Here is a 14,829-nt window from a genome sequence, read left to right as displayed (position 1 = left end):
CTCTCTTTTCCCTTTTCATCTGCACATCTGAAAACATGTTTTGAGAGATTGCAAGTGATTTCCAAAAAAACATGCTGGCAATGCACAGCAAACATGAAATCAACTAACCAATTCCTTACCCTGGACAACCAAAGTCCTGGTGATGCACTACACACATGAGACCAACTAACCACTCCTTACCATGGACAACCAAAGTCCTGGTGAATATGCACGGAAACATAGCCAACTAACCAGACTCCTTACCATGGACAAACCAAAGTCCTGGTGATGCACGACACACATGAGACAAACTATCCAACTCCTTACCATGGACAACCAAAGTCCCTGCTATTGCACGGCAAACATGAGACCGGAACTACCAACTCCTTACCATGGACAACCAAGTCCTGGTGATGCACGGCAAACATGAGACCAACTAACCCAACTCTGTACCATGGACAACCAAAGTCCTGGTGAGGCAGACTGCAAACATGAGGCCAACTAACCAACTCCTTACCATGGACAAAACCAAAAGTCCTGGTGATATGCACGACACACATGAGACCAACTATCCAACTCCTTACCATGGACAACCAAAGTCCTGGTGATGCAACGGCAAACATGAGGACCAACTAACCAACTCCTTACCATGGACAACCAAAGTCCTGGTGATGCACGGCAAACATGAGACCAACTAACCAACTCCGTACCATGGACAACCAAAGTCCTGGTGATGCACGGCAAACATGAGGCCAACTAACCAACTCCTTACCATGGACAACCAAAGTCCTGGTGATGCACGGCAAACATGAGGCCAATTAACTATCCATTACTCCTTACCTTACACCTAACAGCTGTCAGCATCCTCTTGCTGTTTAACCAGCGTGTCTCCTGCCTTTCATCCCTTCCTCTTCCTGTACGGTGTGCCCAGGTGGCCTGAGTTCCGCCATTCCTCCCAGACTAACCCTCAGCAGGGTTTCAGCTGCAGTCACAGCAATGCCTTCTCTCTCTCTCAGAGATCCACGTCTCGCCTCCTCAAAGTGCCCAATCCCCACCAGGCACCTTCACACAAGACACTTGAGGACAGGGCACACACTGGGTTCCTGATAGCCATCTGGACATAATGTGGACACTGCCAGCGCAGTGACAGGGGGTCAACAGAATATACACAATGGAGCTCGCCAGGAGCTGCTCCCCTAATCTATCCCTTCCCTGCTGCCAGAAAGCTGAAAGGAGTCCGAGGAGTACAAGGGTGGGGATCCCCAGTGCTTCTGGGGTAACGGGAACCTGAGTCCTTCCATGAAGGCATGGATTCCCTAACTATGACATACAGCGAGAGCTTCAAGCAGCATCGAGGCGGCAGAAACTCTTCCATTTTGTGCAGAACAGCCCAAAGGAAAAGAAGCAGCTCTAGATCATTCACAGAAGATTGTCTGGAGTGAACTCTGCAGCCAGAGCCACCTTTACACAGGGACAAATGTGCAACCACACACCTTAGAATGGGCCTGCAGTAGGAGGGAGCGTGGGGGCCACTCGTGGGCTTGGTGGCTTGGAGAGCACAGTGGGCGGCAAGTGAGTGCAGGACCCTGCACCAGGCCTCCACTCCAGCCTAAAGACAGCTTTGTTCACAGGAAAGGGACTTGCGTTAAACCAGCTAGAAACATAGAAATGACGGCAGAAAAAGACCAAACGGCCCTCCAGTCTGCCCAGCAAGCTCCCACACTTATTTTCCCATACTTATCTGTTTCACAACCACCAAGTTCAGGCCCTTGGTAACTGTTTGATTCAAATTTCCTGCCACCCCTGCCGTTGATGCAGAGAGTAATGTTGGAGTTGCATCAAAGGTGAATCATAAGGCTTAATGGTTAAAGGTAGTAACTGCCACATCAAGCAAGTTACCCCGATGCTTGTTTACCCAGACTGCATAGATCCATGCCTTGTTGGATGTTGTCTGAATGTAAATCCTCTTTTCCACATTCCCCCCTGCCGTTGAAGCAGAGAGCAACGCTGTATAGGCGTTCAAAGTGAAGTATCAGGCTTAATTGGTTTAGGGTAGTAACATCTGCAACAAGCAAGCTACCCCCCACGCTTATTTGTTTACCCAGACTGTGTAGTTCAATCCTTGTTGGTTGTTGTCTGAATGCAAATCTTCTTTTCCACATTTCCTCTTGCCATTGAAGCAGAAAGCAATGTTGGCATTGCGTTAACCATGTGAAGGCTTATTGCGTAAGGGTAGTAATCACCAGGTAGTAGCCACCATTCCAGCAAGCCACCCCCATGCCTACTCTTCATTCCCATCCTCTAGCCTTTATAGATCCACAGTGTTAATCCCATGCCCCTTTGAAATCCTTCACAGTTTTAGTATTCACCACTTCTTCCGGAAGGGCATTCCAGGCATCCACCACCCTCTCCATGAAGAAATACTTCCTGACATTGGTTCTAAGTCTTCCTCCCTGGAGTTTCAAATCTTGACCTCTAGTTCTACCGATTTTTTTTCCCAATGGAAAAGGTTTGATGTTGACCATGTATCATTAAAACCTTTCAGATATCTGAAGGTCTGTATCATATCACCCCCCGGCTCCTCCTCTCCTCCAGGGTGTACATATTAGGTTCTTCAATCTCTCCTCTGTCATTTATGACGATCATCCACCTTTTTGGTCGACCTTCTCTGGACCACCTCCATCCTGTCTCTGTCCCTTTGGAGATATGATCTCCAGAACTGAACACAGTACTCCAGGTGAGGCCTCACCAAGGACCTGTACAAGGGGATTATCACCTCCTTTCTCTTATTAGATATTCCTCTCTCTATGCAGCCCAGCATTCTTCTGGCTTTAGCTATCACCTTGTCACATTGTTTCGCTGCCTTCAGATCCCCAGACACTATCACCCCAAGGTCTCTCTCCTGCTCCGTGCACATCAGCCCTTCTCCCCCCATCAAATACAGTTCATTCGGATTTCCACTCCCCATATGCATGACTTTGCACTTCTTGGCATTGAATCTCACTTGCCATATCTTCAACCACACTTCCAGCTTCCTTAAATCCCGTCTCATTCTCTCCACTCCTTCCGGTGTGTCCACTCTGTTGCAGATCTTAGTGTCATCCGCAAAAAGACAAACCTTACCTTCTATCCCGTCCGCAATGTCACTCACAAAGATATTGAACAGGACCTGTCCCAACACCGATCCCTGCGGCACTCCGCTTAACACCGCTCTCTCTTCAGAGCAGGCTTTGCTTGTCCGAGAGAGCCAGGAATCAAAGTGCAAGGCCAAGAAGAAGCCGGGACCTTTATCTCTTTTCAGAGACTGGTGCGGGGACTGTATTCCCGGCGGCAGGGTCATTCCTCCACGCTCTACGCTACCCACATGTGGACATGGATTGTGGACATGGGTTGCTGACATTTTTTCGTTTTCTCAATGAAAGAAAAAATTAGAAAAAATTAATCAAATCCTGAAAAAACGTTTCCATTCTTCCTTTGCCGTTTTGAGGGAGGTTTTCAAGACGTTTCATGCTTTGTTTCCACAGCAGACCTTATGGGGGTCAGAGCCCTCTTTGATTCTCTCTGGACCACGAGACAGAAGCAGCAGACGGGCTGGAGGCTGCCTGTCCCCCGACCTGCCTCTCATTCCCGTCGGGAAGGAGTGAACCGTGAGTGTGCACTCATTCCAGGAGGAGGAGGAGGACCTGGGCCGTGACGCCTGGGAGAGAAAGGGGCTTTTCTACTGGAAACAAATGCACCTGCGTTTTCCTGTGAAAGTGCATAGGGGGGTGAACTGCTCAGCCCAAGAGCCCAGGAAAGAGATCACCTCGAGCAGGCCCCACTCCCACAGTCACTGGGCCACCCTTTCGGGACCCCAGTAACCAGAGAAGAGGTTTGCTCTCACCTTTCTTACTATCTGCCTGCATTTTAGGGGTTACAGAATAACCCAGCCTCAGTTCTTCCTGCACAGTGCAAACCCTCAGCGTCTAATTAACAAGCCAAGAACAGGAGGCAACGTCACAACACAGATCAGGAAGTTAGAAACCTTCTAATCAGGGGCCTCTTCCTACCCGGACCTCAGAAGCAGATTAAGCTGCAAGGAGGATGCTCTTGCTTGGATTAATTAACAGAGGCTGTTATTGCTTCCAATTTGGCAATTACTGTAATGCGAGATTTCCAATCGCCGGTACAATCTGCTCCACTGCCAGTGGCGAGAAAGGTCAACGCCGACTACCGTCCACCGCAGGCCTCGGCGTGATCCGCTCCTGAAAGAGGGCCATGCACGGGTCCCCCCCTCGAGGTCTCCGCACCGGTCCTGTGAAGCTGGCGGGAGCCTCAGAGCAGACTTTCGTTTCCAGCGCCTTCTGCTCTAATCTGCTGCTGAAGGTGCGGGAGGGGATGGCTTGGGGACCGACAGGCGCCTATGTCTTAGGATGCTCCTCGCACGAGGCACTTAGCTACAAACGAGCGGATAGGAATCTAGCAAATGAAATGAAGTGATTGGGTGACTGCCCTGCCCCGGGTTCGGGCTGCTGTGGGATATGGGTTTTCTGGAAGCAGTAAATCGGCCTCCTTGTTTTCAGTTTGAGCTTGGCTGGGCAGGGCCTTGGGCACGGTTGATAGAGGACTCACAGACCAAGGGGATGGTTGAATCGAGTGCTGTTCTTAGAGTGACACCTAGTGGTCGGTGAAAGAGCAGCAGTGGAAGGAGCAGTGTGTGAGCTGCAGCCTGCACTCTCCAGCACAACACACCCTTGGAAAGGTGGGGAAATACACAAGTAGTGCAGGGATGGTTCAGGTTTACAATTCCTGCTGCATTCAGCCCTACTACAGAATCTGCTAGCCAATTAAACCAGTTCAACAAGGTCCTTACAAGCCCTCAGGGGACTGGATAGCTCATGGGATTGAACCTTTCACGTCTAGGTCACCAGTTCAAATCAGTCTCAGGTCAGTAGGGCCTTATAAAGGCAGACTACAAGTTTAGTTTGTGGTCTGAGTCTAGTGGACAAGATTGTAGATCACTAAAAAAAACCCACACCATCCGCACAGCAGGGCAGCATTACTGGCAGTCTATTCCACCTCTCAGGAGGGCCTCAGCTGCTGCCTGATGATGCCTCATACAGGGTACTGTATCTTGTTATGAAACTGGATTTTGTGGGTGTAACGGGTCCTGGGACTGTACCTCATTGTTGACATTGGCTATAATTGTCTGCTAAAGAGCTCATCTGTAATGCACTAGTGCCATCTTATGGTCACTTTGCAGATTGCAGGTATATATTTCCCCTAGATCACTTTTCTTCCTTTAAAACTACTTTTAAAAGACATTAAATCCATGTAAATTTCACCAAACTAGCTTTCCTATCCTCTGTTCTTGTTCAGGCCCCAGTTCAGGGTTAACCACATAGGAGAGGTCACAGATGCCACGGATAACATACAATCTGCAATACTGCAATAGGAAAAGACATTGGGGACAACAGATGGGCATGGTGGGGGGTTGGGGGGGGGGAGGTTCTATGCTGATTTCTGTGTTTCCCTTCCATCCACCTTCACAAGGAACATGATGTATAATATGGACATGAGGACAAGGGACTGTGGGTAAATGATCTTGAACTCTGGTTTGATGACAGTCCCTTCCCATCTCATCCCTGCCTCCTCTTATAACCTGGGATGCCCAGAAGCTTCTTAGCAGGGAGGAAGCATAGGCAATGACAGAGATCAAGTCAGGTGAGTAGTATTGAAACAGGAAGGGATACGAGATAGGGCTTGCGGTCTTTATATGCTTTTCTGTGGCTCAAGTCTTGCACCTACAGTAGCCAATGTGAAGCATTCCCCATGGGGGCCGCTCCTTCAGGGAGTGCTCCCACATACTACAGCCCTTTACCCTGGCCTCCTTCCCTCTTCAGAGCTCAGTCTTCTAGAGCTGGAAGCTCCCCCTGTCCAGCAAACCCTGCTTATAACAAACTGTAATCAGCTTTGCATTCTGTGCAACAATCTGTCTTTACTGCAGTAAAGTTTCCATAATGCAAATGCTTATTGCACCTGAGCTGTGAATATCTCCTTGTCACACACAGAGGGAAAGATTTTAAGACTCAGTGCCTAGAGGTAGGGGCAGGCCAGGTTTTACCCTGACTTGAGTTAACCTAGAAAGACGAGAACCACTGAGCTAAGCCCTTGTAGGTCACACAAAGCCTCTGCTGCAGCTACTGAACACCGGTCTGTAATGAGTACTGTGATCGATGCGCGCTGCCCTGTTGGTAAGGACGGATTTGGGCAGGTGCCACCCCTAGACCCTGATTCAGTGTCCACCCTAGCAAACCTCAGAGCTCTGCGCTGCCACCCCACTCCCTGGACCTCAGCTCCACTGACACAATCCTCACAGTCTGGTAAGCATGTGTGGTCTCCCATGGGGGTGGGGTCTGTGAGCACAGGCTTAGGCCCCATGCTTACCACACTGTGAGGATCATACCTGGGAAATCTCCGGGAACTGGTATCGACTGCCAGTCTCCAGCCCAACACCACAAAGCTCTGGGATGGCTGTTTACTGCTCCAGCCACTCCCCCTTCAGGAAGCCTGCAGGGAAAAGGGGGGAGAAGGCAGGAAAAGGGAGAAGAGCAACTGTTTTCTGGAGGGAACAAATATTCTGGTCCCCTTCTAATGCCTCAGGTTGTGATTGTTGTTCTTGTGTGTTTACTTTCAACAACCCTGGACTTCTCCAGGCAGCTTTCTAAGAGAGCATTTGAAACTGAAGTTCATGCTCCCTTAGAAAGCAGGGGAAGGCTATAAAAAAATCTCTCCGCACTTCCAGCTAGCAACGTCACTAGTCAGAAATACTGGGAAGGAACGGAGGTTACAGTATCGTGTGTGGCTGCGGCAGAACCGTTCTCTTTTCAGCAGTCCAAAGCGCCTTTATCAAGGTGGTATTTTGCAGACCTAAATGAAGACTTTTCCCCGATGGGGTCATGCAAAAGTTTTCCTTTTCAGCAGGCGCTTTGCAATGATCTGAGGGCTCCGTTTTGCAGATCCAACCAGATTTCAGGAAGTTCTAGCGGGGGAGTTTTCTTTATCTTCTGGAACTGCTCTGTCCACAGATCCAATGGACAGCATTGCTTACACCAGGGGGGGGGGCCACTCAAACTGGTCCTACACGCTCCCCCAGCCAGTCGGGTTCTCAGGATACCCCTAATGAATATGCATGAGATTTGTTTGCATGCACCACCTCCTGTGTATGCAAATATTTCTCATGCCTATGAAAACCCGACTGGCTGGGGGGGGGCTGATATGAGCACCCCTGGCTTACACGACGATGATCTGCATGGGAGAGTTATCAGAGAAAACCCTTTCCTACCACCTCACTGTTTTACTATTTTCTATCTGCTAAGCTCGGCAAATAGATAGTAATTTTGCATTTAGAAAAATGGCAGAAAGATGTGGTGTAGAGGCTGGGTGGGCTTCTGTTTCTTTAGAGCTTCCCTGGCCGGGGGGACGCCTGCCCGGTTGCACCCGTGCAGGACGTCTGCAGCGCACACACACATTTCTCTAGAAGGCACCAGCTCAGTTAAATTGCCAATGTCCCATCCCAGGTCCTGCAACGAGCGTTTAGGGTGGGGGCCGGGGCATGTCTGCAATGAAGGATTGCGGGGATAGCGCGCATACACCCTTTGTCAGCGTTGCTGTCGGCAGGCAGCAACAGAAGTGGAAAGGTTTCACAAGTTCACGCCGTGCCTGAGGGGAGAGGAAAGGTTTGGTTATCCTTCAGAGGAGGAGAGAGAGAGAGAAAGGTCAGGAGGTACCGGGAAAGAGAGAGAGAGAGAGAGTGGCGTGACCGGACTGAGGAGCCGGGAGCACCGGCAGGACCCTGCAGAATCTGTCAGGCGGGGGCGCTCCATCCGTGGCTCCGCTCGGGGGCGACTCCGGGCTGCTCTCTTACCCACCTGCCCCAGCTCCCTCCCAGCAGGAGTGGCGCTGAAAGGAAAGAAAGGGTTAAACGCACTGAACCAAGTGAAGAACGCAGGGGAGGGTGGCAGCACTCCCCCCCCCCCTCCCATTTCTTCTTCCAGGGACTTAGTTAACCTGTTGGAGGAGGAGAGAGAGAGTACAGCCAGCCCCCACTGCCACTTTGACGTTAGCGGGTGGTCCACGTCATCACCAGCTACGAGCAGCTGCAAAGAACAATACACAGCATTAAGTGTGGGTGCCGAGAGCGTACACTGCTCTCACCGAGTCCCAGCAGCAGTCAGGCAAGCCTCAGAGCCACTCTTAGGCAATGGTTTACCTCTAGCTTTGAAGGTGAGGAAACCCCTCAATCCTGGCAAATCCCTTCCCCCGTGCTCAGAGAGCGGCAGCATCCATCCATGACCTGATTGGCTCACGCAGTGAATATGATGTCATGGGTGACCTCACAGTCAGTGTGCGCCAATCAGAGCCTGTGAGCTCACCTGTGGCCCTTGCTCGCGGGGCAGCCTCCTGCTCACGTAGCCCACCCATGGATCCCCCCCCCAGGCCAGTTTGGCTTTCTGTAGCCCCTTCTCCCAGTGCTCACCGATCTCGCCCCATGATCAGATGCGCGGGCGGAAAAGCAGCAAATATCTGATGAGCACTGGGAGCGCCCCTGCAGGGATGGAACAGGCTCCTAGCAGGAATGCAGGGGCCAGGCCGCTCCAGGCATCAATGACCGGAAGACTTCCCACCCGTGACCTCCTGCCTCTATAATAAGGACATGAGGTGCTGCTGTGCCTCTGGATCTTACTCTGTACAGTCCTCATCAGCACTGCACATTTGGCCATGAGGACGCAAAGCAGGTGGAACCTGAGCACAGTGAGAGTCTTATACAGTAAGAGGCACCGGCACGGATCCCTCCCCCCTCTTTGTGCGCACTGCAAACAGTTTCCCATCTTGGATCAGAGCATGCTGTGGGGGGCCCTGCCCTTCAGCCCCTGCATGCATGCAGTTTGGGGTGTCGGGAGCGCGCGGACCCGTGCCCATTCATCAGTAAGCACTTCAGCTCGCTCTCAGGCCCACGTGGGCTCTCTCTGCAATCAGCTAATCAGGCGCCATTGAAAGCCGGAGCCAGCTGCAGCTCCTCAGCTCTGAGGAGGCACTTTTCCTGCTCAATTAGCGGGCAGCGCAAGCCCCCCCCCCCCCCCCCCACAAACAGCAGCTGCCACGTGGCCCGGCGACCCCCCCCCCCCCCCTCCCACGTGTAAGTGGAGCTGGCCCCCTCCATCCAGAGCCCGGCATCCCACCGACCTCCTGGGGGGAAACCGATTTCCACTTAAAGAACAAAAAGGCCACCGAGCATTTCCCAGCCTCCCCGATGTCGCTCACCTAACCCCCGCCATCGGGGCAGCCTTCGCTCTCCACCTGCAGCGGAATTAAACTGTAGCCCACTGGCAACTACCCCCCCCCCCTTCCCCTAATGAAACCCAGGCCCATTCCAGAGCAGGAGAAATGCCCCCGCCCGGCACCTCAGGCAGCCGCCCTGGCTCTGCTATCCCCCGGCCCAAGGCCCACTGCAGGCGACCACAAGCCATGAGTCAGAGAGCTGGGGAGCCAGAAGTGCTCAATACCTCCGGCTGGGCTGCTGGATCGCTAAGTCATCATGCGAGGCCCTCTTAGATTGATAAGAGATCAATAAACCACCGGGGCAGCCTTGTCTTATAACCTTCCCGAAGCATGCTGGGAAGGTTAGTCCTGCTGTAACCGTCTTAAAAAGTCAGAAAGGAGGTCCAGACAACTGATCCGTAAAGATAGACTTTTATTGCCAGCAAGATGCAGCTAAGACAATGGCTTAGTACAACTGCATGCCCCTCCCCTTCAGGAGCTGGCTCTTATACATTCTTCATTTCTTATCTTTTACACATGCGTTCTACGCCTTGCTGAGCAAGCATATCCCGGCTGAAGGGGCTACTGACCCCCTCCTTACTACAGGGTTCTGTCCCAAGAGATTTATATGGGGTGGCTTTAATTCGTTTTTCAAGTTTGCATTCTGGATGCGCTGGAAGCCGGGCTGAGAAGGAGCTGAGGCAGGAGGGTCTGCAAGTCCCAGCATGCTCTGGGAGGAGATCAGCCCCTGTCTGCCGGCGGAGCCCCCCCTGAGATCGCCCCGGCTGGGCCACGCTGAGCCCCTGCCAGCCCAGTGGCCTCTCAGGCCGCAAGGCTGCAGGGGAAGCGCCGCGAGATGGACGAGCTCTGTCTGTGGCTTCACCGTTCCCCCATCCCAGGGAGTCAATCAATAGCTGCATTACAGCACAGCCCTGCGGAGGGAAGTTATTAAAACCGGACACATCGCGCCGAGCCATTAAAACAAAACGGTATCGACCGGCTCGCAGCGAGACACAGCATGGATTAACCAAACAGAAAAAAAACAAAACAACACCACCACCCCAACCAAGCAAACAGCAGCCGGGGGTGGCAGGATGAAACGGGATCAGCAGTGAGCACACACCCCGGGGTGGCCATTAGTTTTGTGGCTAATCTGCTCGCATCAGTGGCACCACACTGGCTTCCTTTCCTTTCCTGAAATGCTCTGCCTCCCCAACCCTCTGGGGTTTGTAGTGCTCCCTGTAGCCCAGGGGCGCTAGAGAAGGCAGGGGGTTTGGGGGGGGGGGGAGTTCAGATAACCCCCCCCCCGGGACACTGTCCAGGAGACCACAGCGAAAGAGTTCTCCAGAGATGTACAACAGGCACCCCAGTTCAGTTATTAGTTTACTGAGGGATAACAGTAATCCAGTGTGGCTCTGTGACACTGTAGTGCTACACCGAGGCAGCACACAGCGTAACAGGATGTCACCCTGTGATACACTGCGAGGTACCTCAGTATAGCACTACAGTAATCGTTTCGAGTAATACGGTGTCACTCTGTTCCTGTAGTGCTACACCAAGGCAGCATACAGCGTAACAGGATGTCACCCTGTGATACACTGCGAGGTACCTCAGTATAGCACTACAGTAATCGTTTCGAGTAATACGGTGTCACTCTGTTCCTGTAGGGCTACACCGAAGCAGCATACAGCTTAACATGATGTCGCCCTGTGATACACTGCGAGGTACCTCAGTATAGCACTACAGTAATCGTTTCGAGTAATACGGTGTCACTCTGTTCCTGTAGTGCTACACCGAGGCAGCATACAGCGTAACAGGATGTCACCCTGTGATACACTGCGAGGTACCTCAGTATAGCACTACAGTAATCGTTTCGAGTAATACGGTGTCACTCTGTTCCTGTAGTGCTACACCAAGGCAGCATACAGCGTAACAGGATGTCACCCTGTGATACACTGCGAGGTACCTCAGTATAGCACTACAGTAATCGTTTCGAGTAATACGGTGTCACTCTGTTCCTGTAGTGCTACACCAAGGCAGCATACAGCGTAACAGGATGTCACCCTGTGATACACTGCGAGGTACCTCAGTATAGCACTACAGTAATCGTTTCGAGTAATACGGTGTCACTCTGTTCCTGTAGGGCTACACCGAAGCAGCATACAGCGTAACAGGATGTCACCCTGTGATACACTGCGAGGTACCTCAGTATAGCACTACAGTAATCGTTTCGAGTAATACGGTGTCACTCTGTTCCTGTAGCGCTACACCGAGGCAGCATACAGCGTAACAGGATGTCACCCTGTGATACACTGCGAGGTACCTCAGCATAGCACTACAGTAATCGTTTCTAGTAATACGGTGTCACTGTTCCTGTAGCACTAGACCGAGGCAGCACACAGCGTAACAGGATGTCACCCTGTGATACACTGCGAGGTACCTCAGCGTAGCACTACAGTAATCGTTTCTAGTAATACGGTGTCACTCTGTTCCTGTAGTGCTACACCAAGGCAGCATACAGCTTAACATGATGTCGCCCTGTGATACACTGCGAGGTACCTGAGTATAGCACTACAGTAACTGTTTCGAGTAATACGGTGTCACTCTGTTCCTGTAGTGCTACACCAAGGCAGCTCACCTCGTGACTGCTCAGGGTATCACGGTGTCACTCTGTGGTATACCGCAAGGCACCTCATGTTTCACGAAGCCTTGCCACGGCGGCTGCGCTGTAGGCGGGAGTCGGGGGAAAGGGGTAACCTCTTACCTTCAGAACAGAGCTTCCCCCCGTATCCCGTGGCGGAACAGTCACAGGTGGGCTCTCTGTCCACGAGGAAGCACACTCCGCCGTTCTCACAGGGGTCCTCGGTGCAGAGCCCTTCCATGTCCAAGCGGACCCCCTGGCTGCCCAGAAGCCGGGGCTCAGAGTTCCCGTACTTCAGGTCCAGGATAAATCCTTGGTAGGGCGGCTGGCTGCGGACCCCCTCCATGGTCAGGGCCGTGGGCCGGATATCCTGTGGCACGCCGCCCACGAAGAGGTCGCTGACGATGTTCATGTACTGGCGCTGGGGGTGAACCTGGCCTGGCTTGGCCTCCCCGTCCAGCACCAGGACGGTGCGGAGGTGGCTGCGGCTCACCATCAGGAAGTGCCAGCCGCTGTCGTTGACCGGCTTGTCGCTGGCCACGGTGGTCTCGGCGCAGTCCACGCTGAACTGAAGCCGGATCCTGCCGTCTGCCAGGGACAGGCAGAGGAAGTCGCACACCCCGCCGTCGTCAAAGTAGAGCAGCAGACCGGCCGAGACGTTGGTCTTGAACTGGAAGCTCAAGTCGCTCCTGGTGCTGGCGTCCCAGCGGAGGTAGCGGGCCCACTGGTTGGGGAGCCCCATAAACTCCAGGCCCAGGCTGAGGCCTACCATGGAGCCAAGTAGGAAACACAACTTTAAGGTGAAGCTGAAGGACCGCGGTGTGGAAGCCATGGCGACAAGTCGATGAGAAAGACAAACCAGAAGGAAAGGCGATAAATTCCCTCAGAGACAAAAAAATATATATATTCCAGAAGGCAGGAGAGAGTAGCGGAGCCCGGTTCTCAGGAGGCCTTTATTGGGTGAATGGGCTGTCGGAGCCCTCCCCACGATGCATCCCTCGCAGAATCAGCCCAAGAGCGCTCCACGTGCTGGGGGGGTGAACAGGAAAGATGGAGCAAGCGGAAGGAGCTTTCTTCTCACCACGGCTCTCCTACGGGTGAGGGCCGGGATGCAGGAAACACGCGAGCCCCTCCTGCTAGATTCAGAGGTCTTAGCCTGAGTGCCACTCCCAGGAGAAGCCGGCCATCGCTGAACCCTGGGATCCGGGAAGCGGCTGGGAACAAGGCCTCGATGTGCAGGACCTGTGTGAGAGGCAAGAGAGACAGTAATGAGTTATCCGACATGAGGGCCTCTCAGCACTGCCATACTGACATCCCCCCCCCCGAGTTAGACTACAGAGACAGGCGGCTCCTGTCCCTCGCTGCACTAATGCTCCGGGGTCAGCTGCACTAATGCTGCACTAATGCTCCGGGGTCAGCTGCACTAATGCTCCGGGGTCAGCTGAGGCTTTGCAGCCGTGGCCCCATGCCAGCTGCAGTGCACTTAGGAAATGCCCACGGGAGCCTGTAACTCAATACCAGCGCCGCGTGCGAGACGGGCCGGGCCCGCTGCAGAGGCCACCCTTCCCTTCTCCCTACAGTTCATGCTGCCGCCTCTTCCTGTGCGTCCTGCTGCCCTTCCCCGAGCCACGGCTGCTTCCAGCACCTGCAGCGCAGCCAGATCTCGGGACTCCTGGGCTGTAACCCTGGCTTGCCGCTGCCTCTCTGTCACCTTGGGAGAGCAGCCTCGGGGCGGCGAGCGTTTAGAGGGGGCAGGCTGGCCAGGATTTGCTGCCCTGCAGGAGGTCGTTCAGCGGAGAACGGCCCTGAGCCCTCTGCTGCCCTGTAACAGACCCTCAGGGGCAGTAAAACCCTGAATCCCTCCCTGCTGCTACCCGCACAGTTTATCCAGTTTTAAAGGGGAAACTTTCCTCCTGAAAACTGGGTAAAGTGAAGTTTCTGCACAGCTTCGCTTTCCCATATAAAACAAGGCACAAGCCCTGGAACAGCTCCCCCACCCGTGCAGGCGCCCTGTCTGCACCCTTCCCCCCGTGTACAGTGTGGGGAAGCCCCCCAAAGCCCCATGCACCCGTGGGAATGGGTGGGAAAACCGTGTCGCCCCCCCCATCCCGTCCGGTGCCAGCCAGAGGGAGACACGGGGGGGGGGGGCTGCATGTACAGGGGTTCCCTTCACGTCCCAGTCTCCTGCCCGCACCTCCTCGTGCTTGGGGCACTCAGGGGCCCGGTGCCGTGCGACACCCCCCCCCCCGAGCCCGTTTACTGCAGAGCAGGCACCGTCTTCCTGCACGTGGGAGGCTGGTGTCAGCCTGCAGGGCGGCAGAAGAGAGGCCAGCAAGCCCTGCAGCCTGGAGGCACAGGCAGGGGCTTCAGGAAGGAGAGAGACTCAGGCCAGGGGGATGAAAACTGCACGAGGGGGGTGCGCGGGGCAGGAGGAGGTGAGGCTCAGTCCACTGGTCTCAGTCCAGTGGATCAAGCTCGGTGGTTCTGGTCCTAGCTCTGCCTGTTTCCATCATAGGGTACAAGCGTTTTACTCCGAACCCGTCTCCTGTCGGGATTCCCTACTTTAAAAAAAAAAAATAAGAGTAGTCACCCACCCCTACAGCCTCCCTCTGCCCCCCCCCCCCCCCCGGCAGGGGCAGTCCATTGAGTGCGAAGGTGGCTGGCCGGGGTGAAAGTCAGCGCATGCTCCTCTCCTGGGCCCCAAAAGGCCTGGGGGACATCAGCGTGCACTGCCCCCCACCCCGGGCTCCGCACACCTTCATAAGCAAACGGCCGAAATCAGGCCTCAGACCAGCCCGCGACGAGAGCGTGAAAGGGTCTGCCCGGCAGGGGAGGCGGGCGCAGGAGAAGTCTCTGCCGGTCTCTAAGCTGCCAGTCCGTCGGCACTTACGCTGGCCGGTGCCGCCTGA

At 53.8% G+C, this 14,829-nt stretch overlaps 1 protein-coding gene across 16 annotated transcripts in view; it reads right to left on the bottom strand.

Moving 5' to 3' along the window:
• NRXN3 (neurexin 3) overlaps nt 1-12,793 on the bottom strand; it is a 2,187,333-nt gene extending 2,174,540 nt beyond the window's left edge. For all 16 annotated transcript variants that reach the window (XM_029597682.1, XM_029597679.1, XM_029597681.1 and 13 more), the window contains exon 1: nt 12,044-12,793. In XM_029597682.1, the coding sequence (XP_029453542.1) occupies nt 12,044-12,752 (709 nt within the window). In that variant the 5' untranslated portion in view covers nt 12,753-12,793. The remainder of the gene's footprint in view (nt 1-12,043) is intronic.
• Nucleotides 12,794-14,829: the final 2,036 nt, after the last annotated feature.

Source organism: Rhinatrema bivittatum, chromosome 4 (genome assembly GCF_901001135.1).
Source record: "Rhinatrema bivittatum chromosome 4, aRhiBiv1.1, whole genome shotgun sequence".
NCBI lineage: Eukaryota > Metazoa > Chordata > Amphibia > Gymnophiona > Rhinatrematidae > Rhinatrema > Rhinatrema bivittatum.
The sequence above is the reverse complement of the archived record's forward strand: the minus strand, read 5'-3'. Positions and strand labels throughout refer to the sequence as shown.